This window comes from Bos javanicus, chromosome 27 (genome assembly GCF_032452875.1).
Source record: "Bos javanicus breed banteng chromosome 27, ARS-OSU_banteng_1.0, whole genome shotgun sequence".
Taxonomy (NCBI): domain Eukaryota; kingdom Metazoa; phylum Chordata; class Mammalia; order Artiodactyla; family Bovidae; genus Bos; species Bos javanicus.
This window is the reverse complement of record NC_083894.1, coordinates 7,773,951-7,790,995: the sequence shown is the minus strand read 5'-3', so window position 1 is coordinate 7,790,995 and position 17,045 is coordinate 7,773,951. Positions and strand designations below refer to the sequence as shown.

The window sequence follows — 17,045 nt, the reverse complement described above, 5'->3', positions numbered from 1 at the left end:
TGGCACCCCACTCCAGTACTCTTGCCTGGAAAATGCTATGGATGGAGGAGCCTGGTAGGCTGCAGTCCATGGGGTCGCTGAGGGTCGGATACGACTGAGCGACTTCACTTTCACTTTTCACTTTCCTGCATTGGAGAAGGAAATGGCAACCCACTCCAGTGTTCTTGCCTGGAAAATCCCAGGGACGGGGGAGCCTGGTGGGCTTCCGTCTATGGGGTTGCACAGAGTCAGACACGACTGAAGTGACTTAGCAGCAGCAGCAGCACCTCCATGCTGTAGCTATTTTAACTACTATTATAGAGAAGCTGGGGGCTTTGCAGGTAGCTTAGTGATAAAGAATCTGCCTGCCAATGGAGGAGCCACAGGAGATGCAGGTTCGATCCCTGGCTCAGGAAGATCCCCTGGAGAAGGAAGTGGCAACCCACTCCAGTATTTTTCTGGAGAATTCCATGGACTAACTAAAGAAGGGACTGGTGAGCTACAGTCCACAGGGTCACAGAAGAGTCAGACATGACTGAGCACACACACACGTAGCGAAGCTGAGTGTCTGAGGTTACACAGTCTGTAAGGGAAGAATCTGTCGTTCTTTCTTCAGTTCTAGATGACTCCTAGGTCTGCCCTTTTTACTATACAAGCTGATTTGGGGGACACAGTGTTTTTTGTAAATGCCAGCACCAATGCCATTTCATGCATTAACTGTACAACTTTCATTAAAGACAACAGATAACGGTCCATATACACTGACCAAAGACCTTGATTCTTTACTCATAATTTGGTTTTGCCTTTGAACACTGTTTACAAGCAAGTGTTTCGTCAAGACCTGAAGGCCAGTCAAGTTGTACTCAGCATCTTTCCTGTCTTTCTCAAGTGCATTTTTAAATGTGCTCTGGATTATCAGTTTCTTGATTTCTAAAGCAATGGATGTGGAGTAGGTAATTCTGAAGGTCTCTCCCAGTTGTGTATTCACAGAACAGAAACCCAAACCAAGTTGCTGGTTTCCTTCCTTTTCTACAATCAAACACCCACAGAATCAGTAATCGAAATTACTCTTCAGTCATTGAAAGAAGTGCTGTTTGTTTTTTCAAACTTTTATTTTTGTTTACAATGTCTAATGACAACTCAAGTGAAACGATGCACTCAAAGGTAGTCTATTTTTACTCACAAGCACAGGCTTTCAAGGTATTTTCTTGCCCAATAAAAAAAAATTGAAAACACAGCCCCTATTCTTTAAGTTATCTGAAAACTTCACTTTACCCAAAGAGGAAAATAGCTACAATCAAAACTCACAACACATGTAAAAATGACCCCAAAACTACATTTTTTAATAAAAGATCATTTCTATGAATTACAGTAAAAATATCAAATAATATCACCCTAGCTCCTTAAGAAGTTAACGGGGTTTTCAAATTTCCTGAGGTTACAATTGTGATTATTTTACTTCTACAATGAATAAAAGTGATCTTACTACTTCTTTGATTGTGAAAGGGGAAAGTAACATAATATAAATACCTTCTATAATTAGTTCAATTATTGCTTTAAAAGATACAGCAGGTTGACTCTTAAACTCACTGGCTCCACCTAGTGGAAATAAACCAGAAATGCTTGTTTTCTTTTGCAGTTCCTCCCAGGTTCCAGCAACAACTAAGCCAGCCTCATCTTCAAAGGATGGTGGGAGACTTCCTGCAACAGGTATTTCTTTGCAACAAAAATGTTATTTGCTTGAGAATAACTTAAACTCCCATTTATGGAATATAGAAAACAACTTATAAAAACATAAATATCTAACTATGAACTATTATTCTTAATAACCAGTCTCTCATCTTATCAGATGATCCTAAGTCACCCCCAAGGTCTAGGGTTCTACGGTTTATCTCTCTTGCCTAATGCAGGATGTCACAGGGAGCCATCAATAAGCCAGTCTCGGTTTTTCTGTCTTCATATAACTCCACGTAAGGTCAGAGATGTAAATTGAGAAAGGAATGGAGGACAGGCTTTGCCAGTTCATTCAAGGCCTGCCTGATCCCATATAATCCCTTCACTTAAATGTCCAAGAGTTGTGATGACTTGAGGCTTACGAGATCAGACAAAACTTATTTTGACTTGCCTCTCAAGTTTCATGATTACTGGCATCTCAGAGCCTAAGAGTGAGCCAAGAATTATTCTCAGAACAATATTTACTTTCTGAAGAGAGCATGGCTTTGCCCCAAAACCCTAAGGGCGTTTGCTCTGATTCACCCGTCAGAGCCCTCTTTGGGCTCTCCCAGCACCCCAGTCAGCTGCAGACTCAGGAAGCGCCCCTGGGCCCACTAGGACTTTGGCAGAACTGCCCACAAAGCAAACGGGGTGAACTGAAGGCTCTTCTTTTATTCTGGGCCCCATTCAAGTCCATCAGCCTTTGACTTACCAGGTGATTCAGCATTTGGGTTGGAGCCGACACCACAACAGGGTACATGCTGCCTCCTGAACCCAATATGACAACATAAGAAATGTTTAAAAATAAAAGATGGACCTTAATAAATGACCAAGAGACTTGAAGAGGGGGGGGTTAAAGAAATTATAAAAGGACAAAGTAGAACTTTTACAGCGGTAGTGGGCACAGGGGGTCGCCATCCGCCTTTAAAAGTGAAATTCTATCTCCACCCCAGATTTCTGATCTCTAGACACTTCACAGTAGAGTGGCAGGTCCCTGAAATCTATGGGAAAGAGACTGCCATCCTCTGGTATGCATGTACATTAATAGATACCCTGCTCATAGAATTCTGTCAACACGATGGCCCCAAAGTTCCAAATCAGCATTACATTTTGTGAGATGGGGTAGAATTAGGCTCCCTGCTCATTAAATTATAGCAGAAAACAAAGCATTTATGCCTGGAGACAAGACAGTAAAATCTACCTGAGCTTTTATAAAAGCAAACTTCTGGCGTTCTCTTATTAGGAAAGAGAGAAGGGGAGAAAAATGTGTTTACCAAATTGATCGCTCTGTATAAGCTGCTTAGGAGTTTTCTTCACCAGCAAAAAGAAGCCTCAGCTTCCGTGTTGGGATCATCTTGCACTGCTGCTGCTGCTAAGTCGCTTCAGTCGTGTCCGACTCTGTGCGACCCCATAGGCGGCAGCCCACCAGGCTCCCCGGTCCCTGGGATTCTCCAGGCAAGAACACTGGAGTGGGTTGCCATTTCCTTCTCCAATGCAGGAAAGTAAAAAGTGAAAGTGAAGTCGCTCAGTCGTGTCTGACTCTTCGCGACCCCGTGGACTGTAGCTCACCAGGCTCCTCCATCCATGGGATTTTCCAGGCAAGAGTACTGGAGTCGGGTGCCATCGCCTTCTCCACACATGAGACTCTAAAACACTCCTGCAGCCATTCAACCAGCCCCCAGATGAAGTGAACACACACAGTGTCACCGTGCCTAGCTCTTAGGAACATATATGAAAGCTCCAAGGGAAGAAGGAAAAGACCAGTGAGTTAAAACCTAAATGTGAGCAGTAATCAAACCCAAAATTCAGAACTTTCTGGAGGGCAGAGGTCCACAGACAGCAACGCATGAACTGCGGGAGACCTGTTACTTGTTTTTCTCAGTTCTGCTACCAGGGGGCACCAAAGCTCCACTAATCCGCAAAAGAGGCACATTTGAGAAAAACAGCGCTACGGTGGATCCGTTTTCTACAGCTTTTCCTAAGAACACATCTGGCCAGGGGGAAGAACTTCCACTTCAGGAGGGTAAAATAGTTGGACACAAAAGCTTCTTACTATAAAAAAAATAAAATTTAAAATCAAGAAACTAGGAAGACTGTATTGATGAAAATTGCTTCCCTCTCTAGTGATTTATTTATTTATATTAGGGCTTCCCGGGTAGTTCAGCTGGTAAAGAATCTGCCTGCAATGAAAGACACCCTGGTTCGATTTCTGGGTCAGGAAGATCCGCTGGAGAAGGGATAGGCCACACTCTCCAGTATTCTTGGGCTTCCCTGATGGCTCAGCTAGTAAAGAATCCACCTGCAATGCGGGAGACCCAGGTTTGATCCCTGGGTTGGGAAGATCCCTTGGATAAGGAAACAGCTACACACTCCAGTATTTTGGACTATAGTCCATGGGGTCGCAAAGAGTCTGACACGACAGAGTGACATTCACTTTCAGTTCTTTTAGTAATTTTATAGGTTCCACTGAACTTAAAATACATAATGTAGAATATGAATGTATATATAGAAATTTTCATGACTGAATTGTATTAAACTCTACATAAAAATACACATATGAATATATAGAAAAAACAATTCTCCTGTGCCATCTCACTAAATAAGTAAAACAGTTAAGCACTGGATATATATTTGCTTCTTTCCCCTATTCATCATAAAGCTTGTTGGGCCTAGGTGTCTTTCTTCTATTAAGCATTTTATTTTATGTGATTTCTAGCCAGGGGTACCTGACTCCTTTCCTGTAGTTCACCAGAAAATGTGAGGCGAGCGTCACACAGTTAGGATAGTAACACATAGTAACTGAGTAGTAACTAGCATCTGTCCTGGTGGTGGACATTGCACTGGACTTTGGAGCCAGCCTATCTTCATCGTCCAAGGTATTACTTTGTGAAATTTCAACTGCAATTTTACGTGTGTGTGACAGGAAGGTACTGATAGAGAATGAATTCATTACAGAATGAAGCAGGGCAAAGGCTAATAAAGTTTTGCCAAGGCGAGGGTCATAGCAAACACCTTCTTCCAACAACATAAGAGAAGACTCTACACATGGACATCACCAGATGGTCAACACTGAAATCAGATTGATTATATTCTTTGCAGCCAAAGATGGAGAAGCTCTATACAGTCAGCAAAAACAAGACTGGGAGCAGACTGTGGCTCAGATCATCAACTCTTTATTGCCAAATTCAGACTTAAATTGAAGAAAGTAGGGAAAACAACTAAACCATTCAGGTAAGACCTAAATAAATTCCCTTATGATTATACAGTGGAAGTGAGAAATAGATTTAAGGGACTAGATCTGATAGAGTGCCTGATGAACAATGGACAGAGGTTCGTGATATCGTAGAGGAGACAGGGATCAAGACCATCCCCATGGAAAAGAAATGCCAAAAAGCAAAATGGCTGTCCGGGGAGGCCTTACAAATAGCTGTGAAAACAAAAGCAAAAAGCAAAGGAGAAAAGAAAAGATATACCCATTTGAATGCAGAGTTCCAAAGAATAGCAAGGAGAGATAAGAAAGCCTTCCTCAGTGATCAATGCAAAGAAATAAAGGAAAACAATAGAATGGGAAAGACTAGAGATCTCTTCAAGAAAATTAGAGATACCAAGGGAATATTTCATGCAAAGATGGGCTCGATAAAGCACAGAAATGGTATGGACCTAACAGAAGCAGAAGATATTAAGAAGTGGCAAGAATACACAGAACTGTACAAAAAAGATCTTCATGACCCAGATAATCACGACGGTGTGATCACTCACCTAGAGCCAGACATCCTGGAATATGAAGTCAAGTGGGCCTTGGGAAGCATCACTACGAACAAAGCTAGTGGAAGTGATGAATCCCAGTTGAGCTATTCCAAATCCTAAAAGATGATGTTGTGAAAGTACTGCACTCAATATGTTAGCAAATTTGGGAAACTCAGCAGTGGCCACAGGACTGGAAAAGGTCAGTTTTCATTCCAGTCCCAAAGAAAGGCAATGCCAAAGAATGCTCAAACTACTGCACAATTGCACTCATCTCACACGCTAGTAATGCTCAAAATTCTCCAAGCCAGGCTTCAGCAATACATGAACCATGAATTTCCAGATGTTCAAGCTGGTTTTAGAAAAGGCAGAGGAATCCATTGGATCATCAAAAAAGCAAGAGTTCCAGAAAAACATCTACTTCTGCTTTATTGACTATGCCAAAGCCTTTGACTGTGTGGATCACAATCAACTGTGGAAAATTCTGAAAGAGATGAAAGACAGACCACCTGACCTGCCTCTTGAGAAACCTGTATGCAGGTCAGGAAGCAAGTTAGAACTGGACATGGAACAACAGACTGGTTCCAAATAGGAAAAGGAGTCCACCAAGGCTGTATACTGTCACCCTGCTTATTTAACTTCTATGCAGAGTACACCATGAGAAACACTGGGCTGGAGGAAGCACAAGCTGGAATCAAGACTGCTAGGAGAAATATCAATAACCTCAGATATTCAGGTATGCTCAGATATGCAGATGACACCACCCATATGGCAGAAAGTGAAGAACTAGAGCCTCTTGATGAAAGTGAGAGTGAAAAAGTTGGCTTTAAGCTCATCATTCAGAAAACTAAGATCATGGCATCTGGTCCCATCACTTCATGGCAAATAGATGGGGAAACAGTGGAAACAGTAGCTGACTTTATTTTGGGGGGCTCCAAAATCACTGCAGATGGTGATTGCAGCCATGAAATGAAAAGACGCTTACTCCTTGGAAGGAAAGTTATGACCAACCTAGACAGCATATTGAAAAACAGAGACATAACTTTGCCAACAAAGGTCTGTCCTGACAGAGCTATGGTTTTCCCAATAGTCGTGTATGGATATGAGAATTGAACCATAAAGCTGAGCGCTGAAGAATTGATGCTTTTGAACTGTGGTGTTGGAGACTTGAGAGTCCCTCGGACAGCAAGGAGATCCAACCAGTCCATCCTAAAGGAGATCAGTCCTGAACATTTATTGGAAGGATTGATGTTGAAGCTGAAACTCCCCAATACTTTGGCCACCTGATGTGAAGACCTGGCTCACTTGAAAAGACCCTGATGCTCAGAAAGATTCAGGGCAGGAGAAGAGGACGACAGAGGATGAGATGGCTGGATGGCATCACTGATGCAATGGACAGGAGTTTGCGTAAACTGGGAATTAGTGATGGACAGGAAGGCCTGGCGTGCTGCAAACCATGGGGTTGCAGAGTCGGACACAACTGAGTGACTGAACTGAACGAGACCCATGGCCTGTCACAGGTTGCTATGGAGATCTTTTCTCACCAAATGTGTCTTCCTGGAATGGAACTGGTCAACAGGACTTGAGTTTTAAGAATGGGTCTCTCTGGCCTCCTGGACATCTGACCCAACCAGATAATGAAACTCACGTTTTACCCTGGAGCATTACTCAGTTGTGTCCATCTCTGTGACCCCATGTACAATGACCCACCAGACTCCTGTCCATGGGATTCTTCAGCCAAGAAAATGGAGTGGGTTGCCATTTCCTCCTCCAGGGGACGTTTTTCTTGGCGTTAATAATGACTAGTGTTTTACTTCTTGACTCTGTACCTGGATAAATCGTAAAGGCAGGGCTGATAACTCCCAGCTGACCTCTTGTATTGTCCCAGAAAAATACTTTGGTTTAAAAAAAAACAAAGAAAACTAACTTCGCCTCTGAATCCGATTTTCTCTTGAGGGAGTAATTCTATCATTGCGGTTGTCTTGAGTTCACTGGGGAACAGAGAATTGGAAACGACAGGACTCCCACAGCTCAGTGGGCTCGCAGGGTGGGCCCAGAAGCCACGAGTGTGACGGAGGGGGACATACCGCGCCATCAAATGCAGTCACCTGTCTAATCTGACCCGTTCGTTTCTTCATGAGCTCAACCAGCATCTTTAGAGTATTTAAAGTCAGGTCTGTGTAGTTAACTGTCAACTGTTATTTTATCTGTCTTCTCGGTTCATGTCCCATTGCTCTTATCAGAAGTCTGGCACTGGGGGAACTCAGGTCTTGGCAACAGGAGCGCAGTGCTTGCCTGGCCTGGGCAATGTCCAAGGTGCGAAAGGAAGGAAGAGTCAGATCTAAAGTCACCGGGAGCTCAAGAGTGACAACAGCAGTTTTACGAAGGAGCACACTTACCTGCAAAATAGTCCCCATGGTCTGGCCACATTACAGAGACAGTGACTTGGTTCATCATTAGTATTTATTGGGCGCCTATTTTGTGCAAAACACTGTGCCAGGCCTTGGGGAAAATACAAAGATAAACCCACAAGACTGCCCTCAAAGAGCTTACAGTCTAGGGTAGGAGCAGTCTCTGGAGATCTGCTAGGTGTGACTAACCTCCCCCAACACCTGCCCCAGAAAAAGACAGAGAAAAGGAAAAAAGAAAAAAACTCAAGTTTACTAGACTTGGTTTCATCCATTTTTAGTTCAGCAGCTTCACATTAAAAAAAAGCATCAATCGGAAAATCTTTTAAATGCATACCTTTTGCTTGTAAACAAAATTCATTTTCATTAGAAAAACGTTGTTTATTGCAATTAAGAAAAGCCTCAAACGTTTCTTCAGTATCGACATGAATGTTTTTCTTATGAATTTAAAGTAAACAGTTTCCCAAATTGCATCAAAACATGCAAGTTTTTTGAAACAGATTGTTTTAAACCACGGGCAGTCACATAAAAGGTACATAGGCTGTCTGCTAAAAGCAAGGGAGGCTTCTGAAATGGACAGATGTTGACTATCAAAATTCACAGCTTATGGTTTCCCCCCCATAAACTCATTTCACGTCAATTCAAAGTATTATAAAGCAGTCCCATTAACCTGTAGCCCAAAGATCCGAAGCTTTAAGGTTGAGATGGTTCTTATAGCCTTAAAGCCTCTCTCAGTGCTATCACTAGGCTGGCCAGACCCACCAAAGAGCTGTAAGATAATTACAAAGACAGAAACTCAAAAAAAAAAAAAAAAAGAAACTCAAATTAACCCCTTTTCCTATTACACCATAAAAGATTTCTGGTCTCTGGTTATCTTCCTTTAGGCACAAAGAAACCCAATGTAATCAATTCTGGGGCATGGAAAACAGATATATGTGCTGGTCCAGGTTAAACCGCAGGAGAAAAGGAACATGGGAGCACACTAGAGCAGAGTCTCACAATTCTTCCCCAGGATGATCCCAGGACTTTCTAATCCAAAGTGTGAAGCCTTCAGTCTTGTGGAAATGCAAGACTTTTGAAAACACTGATGCTAAGGTAGACAATGTTATCAACTGAATACAGGTCCAACTTTTCATGCAGTTACGGTGGACTTACAAGGATGTGCAAACCCAAAAATGAGTTCCTGAGAGGAAGGTTTTGTATTCCCGTGTTGGATCATCCTTGTCCTGAGCAGTTTCTCTTTCAAATGAAAGCAAAAACTCTTATTGTGCTAGTGGGCCTTTCTACTCCCCTTCCTCACCTAACTCCAAAAAGGGAGTGAGCCTGGACTGAATAGTAGCTGGAGTAAATTTCCACATTCAAGTGCAGCAAACACAGATCCAGGCGTCCAGAGGCCTCTGAATGTCTCAGCTGGCCCTGGGTCTGCCCTGGGCTGCAGGCCCATTGAGAGCACCCTCCTCAAGGAGCACACACCCTTTCAAGCTTTGATGCCGACAGATGTTAAGTTTGTGTCTAGTATTTGTACAAAAACTATACAAAAAGTTAAATCTTCTGGGTGCAAAATCTAACAGAAATAAAGTCAGATCAATATGAATTATATGTTAATTCATCTCAGTCACCTTATTACATCTGCCCTCTCATTACTAAGGTGCTTTTCTGTTCAATCGGCCAAAGAAATACAACAAATTTTACTGATGTGTATGGTATAAAAAAATCACTATTTAAGTTAACTAGTCCAACTCTTGTCATTTTACAGATAAAGAAACGGAGACCCTGAAAAGTTTAATGAAAAAGCTGCGAGCCAAACCCAGTCTAGTATTCATGACACTGTACCTCTGGCCTCCACAGAACACATGCCCTTACAAGCCAAGCTGTTCCAGGCAATGTAAGTAAATGGAGATGTGTTTCTCATGACAAACATCAGCCACTGGTGTAAACGATGCTTAGAAAACATTAGCCCTTTTTGGTTACTGCTGACACTGTTCCTGCAGTGTTTGGTCTAGCTTTTAGGGATGATTGATCTGCAGTTGCTTCCTTTGAGGATATTTATTTGTCCACTGTAGAAAAAAACATGATTAAATATGATTATATAATCAATCTCTAAATTATTTTTACATACATTTGGATTCTTTTACTTTTAATGTGAGAATTAATTTATGCAGAGAATGAATGACATATTACCTCTATATAAATTGTTGGCAACTTGAAAATCAGTCACTTTCATTTAGAAAAGGAACTCTTCTAATAGAAAGGGCGTCCAGGGTAACAAAAACTGTATTAAAAATTACAGAAGTGAATTTTGACTAGTCTGTCATCTGAGGTATAGAAGAAAGGACATGCTCAGAGAAAGAGATCTGAGTTCAAGGGTCAGTGCCCTTCCTTGCTGGCTATGTAATAACCTGGAAGCAATCCAATAAACTTCTGGGTCAGTTTCTTTATCTTCAAAGAGCTAACATTTGCACTACCTACCTCATTATATTATTGAGAATCACATACAGTCAAATATACGTGAGTGCTTGTAAATAGAAAAGCACACCAACAATATTGATTATTATTACCCCAATAATTATTAAAATGTGGACCTAGAAAAAAATTTAAATAATTACCACTCTGTGGCACTAAGCATGCTCAGGAGAACAAACTCAGAGAGTAAACCATGCAAACATTTTCAACTTTCTATGGCAATGTTAAAAAAAAAAAAAAAAATCACACAAAGATATAATACCAAGGAGCTTTTTTTAGAGAAAGCACTGAAAGACACAGACTTAAGTGACTTTAAAATGATTTGAGAATGATTTACTGCATATAAAGAGGTATTTAGTCTTTAGTGGAGAAAGCTGCTAGTCACCTGTCAGAAAAACAAGCATTTGGGCATTCCTAAGACAAATGGAATAAAATTCCATCATGTTTGGCTGTTTTGTAAACCAGGCTTCTCACTAGTATTAATTTTTCCAGTATTGAAATATACTCTAAAAGAGATGAAAGAAGATATCTGCTTCCAAATCACATCCAATGTGAGCCTGCATGAACGCAAGGCTTAAACAGAGTTCTCCCGACTCCACAGGCACCTCAAAGTACTGACTGTCCTTCAGGAGCACTCATATTCCATCCAGAATGATGGACATACAACAAAGACTTCAAATACAGTTATTTCACAGAAGCTTCTGATGTGGCTGTCTCACTCTTATAATACTCCACTCTGGTGGCCTTTGTTTGTTTTTATTTGGAAAATTAGGTAGTACATTAGTCTTTCCCTTCAAATATGCCTTCTGATGTTCATTCTTATACCAAAAAAAAAAAGTTAACGCAAAACAAATGAAGATGCAAGGAAGAGAGAAACGAGATACAATTCATTAGGTATAAAAATATGTTGTTTCAAATTCAGAATAATTTAATAACTCTTCGTTATTTCATATGTATCTGGAAATGGGACAGATACGTGTCCTGATCCTGTCACAAGAGGTAGAATTCCAGCATTTGGTACGACATTCCAGGACAGGGTTAAAGTGACATTCCTATTTCCCCTGTAACGAGACATCATAAACAGACGTCAGCAGAAACATTTGTAGTTCAATAAAAATGTTTTAATTCAAGCACTGTGTATCAGATACTTTATGTTTTAACCAGCTCTTAAGTGGAATTCTAATCTACAAACACATTTTCTCAAGTCTTGAAATCTCAGACAATGCTGGAAAACCCCAGCATTCTCACTGTAGGCTTCCCGTAATGACCCACCTGAAGTTACTTAAGCGTCACAGGCAAGCCATCAACCAAAACGCTTAAATATGTAAAACGCAGGAAACACAAACACATTTGAGCTAGAAACCAGGGTGAAATGATTTGAAACTTAATTCTATCATTATCCACATGGGCAAACCTGAATTGATCAAAATCTCTCAATGCTGGAAAATTTTTATCTGCAAAAATAGGTTTGGTTAAAATAGCTCTTCCTTAAAATTCTTTCCAAAGCTGACCCACAGAGACTAGAGCCAAAGCGGACCCAAAAGATCATTCTAATTCCTTCATTTTGTACAAAAAGAAGCTGAGGTTCAGAGAGGTTAAGTGAACCAAAACCAGGAACCTCAGTATCAAATCCTGGACCAACAGGCTGCTTCCTCATTCAGGTTCCCTGGCAGTTCCTCTGACAGCCCTACAGGAGCCCTCTGGGGATAACAGTCCCACCTCAGGATCAGCAGCCCAGGATGCTGCACTGCTGAGAGCAGAAGCCCCAGGGCCTCCCAGTCTGACTATTCAGTTCCCAGAAGGCAAGAGAGCCGAGCGCTTAGGCTCCGGCTTGCACAGCACTGTTTCTGCTCAATCTTCCAGTTCAGAGCTAAGTAAATACTTTTCTTCTCTATCAACTTTTCTTTTTAGCCTGTAACATTTTTCTTTAAAAACACATCACGTCTTTCTCTCCCCTTCACATAGCATCGCATGTAAAAAATGACAAAGGGTTGCTCACTTGAGACCATTTCCGTCATCAAAGAAAAAATACTTTGTTTTCATATCTTTTAACAGCAGCTTCGGATTATCACCTCTCAGAACAATCTTGTCCCAAAGGACAACCTGGTTCAGAGCCTGCATTAAAATAAAAATTAATTAGATAATTCCATAGAAATTAGCATCTCGGTCACTTCAGATGTATTGGTAAATAAAGTCTTATTTATATGATGAATCTCACTTTGAGGGAACTGTTAAAATCTTAAATCAGACAAAATGATACAAGTGGATAGACACAGGAGTCCAACCTCTCCTGGGCAAGACTCTTCCCTAAGGAAAATCACCTCTTTTGCTAAGACAACCCTATTATTTAAAGCCCTTGAAACTCAATGCAAGGTTTTAGACTTATGTGCTCTTCAGAGCAAGATCCTAGGAGAAACAGAAATTTCGTTATGGTAAAACCCTAGGAGTCAGACAATCCTTTCAAGTCACTGCTTTGACAGATCACAAACAAGTTTGGGAAATTAAGGACATGAAATAGAGAAAAAACACATCTGTAAAAAAGACAGAAGCTACAAAAGAGATAGTTTTGTTAGTAGAGTCACCATCTCCATGGGCTTGTGATTTTTACTAAATTACTCAGATCAGATATTTCAAATATATAAAATTTATATTCTTTCCTAGAGAATGAGGCTTTAAATAGCTACAAAAATACTTCCACACATGTACTTACATTATTTTTTGTTGAATATTCAGCTGATAAATAAAGAAACAACTGCTTAACATTCCAATCAAATATATTTTCTAGATGTAAATAAATTAAGGAATATATAAATCACAAAGCAGCATACAACTTTAAAAAGATTTTAGTTATTCTTAAATTGATCATTCATAGCAATATTGATACTAAAATTAAGATAAAAAAGAGGTGGCCCAGAAACATACTGGTCCACTAATAAAAACATATAAAAGATAATACAGTGTAAAATCCAGCTCATTCCAAAGTCAAAAAATATCAGTGAGATTAAGAGCATCCTTCCCTGCTCCTTTAAGCATTACTACCTGAGATATTTCAATTAATAAGAAATTAGCCAAGAAATAAAAATTTAGTTTTCCGGAAAATCAACCCACTAAGTCTAAAAGAAAAAGGACCTAGTATATTAAACATACATGATGCCAATGGAGTTCTGAGTATCACCAATGATCGCAAGGCAACCTCATGTTATGCAAAAAAGAATAGGCTCAAGTAACTAAACCAAGTAAACTGTACAAGTTGAACTGAACTAAACCAAGTACAGTAAACTGTACATGTTGTTTATGGACACATGCCAGTAGAGATTAAAATGTCTCAACCCATGATGTGCCTTATAAAGTAAGAGTATGAATACCAATTTGGTTTACCAGAGTGAAAAAACTCACCAGGATTAATTACAACACTAGCAGCACTGAGACCCGGGTTGGGAAGGTCTCCTGGAGCAGGGATGGCAGCCCACCTGCCTGGAGAACCCCAGGGACAGAGAAGCCTGCTGGGCTACAGTCCATGGGGTCACAAAGAGTAGCACACAACTGAGCGACTAAGCACAGTGGCACTAAGAAACGAGCTGAGTTAATGTCTGGATTTCATTCAGCATCATACATTAAGTCAGTCATTTCATTATATCCATTTACATGCTAAGAGGTTCATGCTCATGACATTCCTCTCTTGGATATATGTGTCCACTAAGAACCACTATTTTAGAATTGAAGTCTTGGATATCTCTTTATATGGAAAGGTACAATTTCAACTTTTAGCAGCCATGTTAAAGAGAATCTAAACTACAAATGATGAAGCTGGGAATATATAAATATAATAGCTCAAATATCAGGAAGTTTCACTGTAATTGCCAATACACAAAATTCCTACTTTTACACTAGATCCAAACTCCCTTACTAGCTTAAAAAAAAAAAAAAAAAGACATGAAGACTTAATAGCAGAAGTCTGCCACAGGACTTTTCTGATGGTGTATTCTATTTCCTTAAAAAAAAAAAAAAAGTGCCTAAAGAATTAATTACTAGTCTACTTCTAAACCCCATAATTTATTTAAAAAAAAAATGAAATTAAAAGTAATTCCAGGGTAGTAAAGGGGCATGTCAGGTAAACTTCCCAGGTACACAATCTGCTTCCACTGTTCAGACAGCTGCTTCACACAAGTACAGACAATTCAATCTCCACATTCAATTTTAATCCTGGGGTCCTAAAAAGGCAGGTGAGATCCTACAAGTGGCTGGGAAGAATATTGCTAAAATAGTAATCTAAGCCCCTAAAAGAAGATTAAACTGGCCAAAAAGGAGTCAAAAGGTGGAAATTCAAAATAAACCTCCAGTTTAAGTAATTGCTTTCATTGTTAAGATTTCTCTTACTATATAAGTACTTATAAAAGAACTATAAGGCAGAATGCTAGCACTTTTAATAATAATCATCTGATAATGACCTTCTGAACCACAGCACATGCAATTCGCTTTTTTTAACATATGCTTCTCTCTGCTATCACAAAATACTGACATATTCTTTGGGAGTGTACATGAAACACTGCATCTAGGTAGGCTGAGTACTGCTAACATCCTTCCTCCTTTAAGCTAAATGATCTAACTTTATTTTCTTTCTGAAATCCAGACTCAAAACTATTGTAGCTGGAGTGCGTTGCCATTTCCTCCTCCAGGAGATCTTCCCAACCCAGGGATCGAACCCAGATCTCCTGCATTGTAGACAGGCACTTTACCATCTGACCCACCAGAGAAGCCCTAGATTTAACTCATGAATCTATAAATAAGTTTTCTCAAGGTGTGAATGAGGGGACATTAACACGATTATACTGATGAAAACACAAGCAGAGAAATTTCCAAGGTTTGACTGATAACGGTGGATAAACATTTATTGCCCCCCCAGTCATTGAACAATATGATTATACAAGCAATGAAGAATATTTTTTCAAAAGGATATCAGCAGTTATATCAAATGTAATGAATCCCAAATCACTTCTTTCTCTAGGTCCAGTGAAGTCTTCTACATTTTTTCTAGAAGCAAAAAACAGTAAGTTTCACCATCCTTCAAACTTAACAGCATACAAAATTCACAAAATTCCTTACATAAGTGAAAGACGGTCTAGCTGTACCCCACAAACAAGTAAAAATCAGAGAAACTTGTGTATCAACAAACATTCTAATTCACTATTAAAGCAGGTCTTCAGCTATTTCCATTTAACTTAAAAGAATCCCTAACAAAACCCAGAGGGAGATAAAAAGTGCAAAGAATGTGAAATATTTTATGTCAAGTGATCTGGAAGAAGGGGAAGAAGAAATTACATACGACTATAGGGAAACCAAAACAAAATGAACAATTGCTATTTATTGAGCGCTTACTATGTGTCTCTGTCAGGTCCTATGTATTTTTGACAATCATCTCAATGCTCAAACATGCCTATGGGTTGGGTGTTACTTCCACTTCAGAAAAAAGCAAATGAAGACCAAGGAAGGTAAGAAGCTAGCTCCAGATACCCAGGAGCTAACAGTTCAGGATTTACCATGAGCCACGCTTTTCTAAACTCTCCCAGAGCAGACAGACTCGGGAGTTCCAGCCAGGGTCTATCTTCATGTAAAAAAAAGCAGTTGCTAAAAACCATCAACATAGGCAGGAAAAAAAAAAAAATAGTGGGGGGATAGCTATCAGATGACCAGCGGGTCCGCATTTCCGACTTAAGAAATAAAACGAAGGTTGAAGACGAGAGAGCACTTGTTGAAAGATGGCACAGAGAAGAACGACAGAAGAACCAGGGAGTTTAAAAAAAAAAAAAAAGTGCTACGAATCGAAGAAGAAAGTCCCGGAGAATAAATCTTAGCATTAAAAAAAAAAGCGGAAGGACCATGTCATTTTAAAACTCTACTTGGGAGCATGTTTGCAGACTGTATTTAAGCCGCATGGCCCTTCAAAAATTTTTAAATTCAAAGCACGCCGTCGCGCAGCGCCGGGGTGTCGCGTCCTACCCAGGCACCCTCACCCCTCCGGCCCAGTCGGCAGGCACCTTCGACGGCTGTAGGAGCAAGCAGACCCCGGGGAGGTGAAGGGTCGGGGGTCGAGCGGCGCGGACACCTGGCGGGTTAGGGGTACGAGGCCGGGGGGTGGGGGGCGCGCACCGCTGTCGTGGGGCTCCCTCATTGGCCGCGCGCGGCGCGGAAGTGAGGAACCGGAAGGAAGGGCGGACGCCGACCCGAGCAACGCTCCACAAGAAAACTGAAGAGCGAGCCCGCGAAGGCGCGGCGCAGGGGGGCGCCGGGGGCCGACCCGCCCGCATGTGGGCGCCGGCTGCTCGTGAGGGGGCCCCGCAGCCCGGCCGACCCCCCGACACCCAGCCCGCCCATCCCCGCCCCCCGGCGTCGGCCGCACTCACAGCATGATCCGCGAGACGTGCAGCCGCACCGGGACGCTCCTGTCTTTGAAGGCTGTGGTGATGAAGCAGCCGAACGTGAGCGCCGCCATCACGCTCAGCGAGAAGGCGAACAGCGAGTTCGCCCGCGACAGCACCGTGTTCATCTCGGCCGACGCCCCGAGAGCGCACCGCGGCACAGGCACAGCCGGGACCCCGTTCCGGCAGCGGACCGGTTCCCGACTATCCGCGCCGCCTGCGCCGCGCGTTCCGGGGACGCGCGCTGCCGCGGCCCCGCCTCCTTTCCGGTCCCGGACGCGATGGAGCGCGCGCGCCCCCGCTGCCCGGACACACCCACCGG

At 41.6% G+C, this 17,045-nt stretch overlaps 1 protein-coding gene across 1 annotated transcript; it reads right to left on the bottom strand.

Moving 5' to 3' along the window:
• Positions 1 to 8,077: 8,077 nt before the first annotated feature.
• SPCS3 (signal peptidase complex subunit 3) lies at positions 8,078 to 17,045 on the bottom strand. Its single transcript, XM_061404113.1, has 5 exons — positions 16,709 to 17,045; positions 15,265 to 15,338; positions 13,018 to 13,094; positions 12,307 to 12,422; positions 8,078 to 11,368 (listed from the first exon to the last, which is right to left on the bottom strand). Exons 1-5 carry the CDS (start codon positions 16,849 to 16,851, stop codon positions 11,236 to 11,238), a joined length of 543 nt encoding a protein of 180 aa, XP_061260097.1. The 5' UTR covers positions 16,852 to 17,045; the 3' UTR covers positions 8,078 to 11,235.

Excerpts from the sequence above, each read along its gene's own strand:
- SPCS3 (XM_061404113.1), bottom strand. The coding sequence starts at position 16,851 with ATGAACACGGTGCTGTCGCGGGCGAACTCGCTGTTCGCCTTCTCGCTG. Across the intron at positions 15,339-16,708 it reads CACGTCTCGCGGATCATGCT|AAAAAATGTAGAAGACTTCA; the intron begins GTGAGTGCGGCC and ends TTTTGCTTCTAG. Across the intron at positions 13,095-15,264 it reads TACATTTGATATAACTGCTG|ATCTAGAAAATATATTTGAT; the intron begins ATATCCTTTTGA and ends TAATTTATTTAC.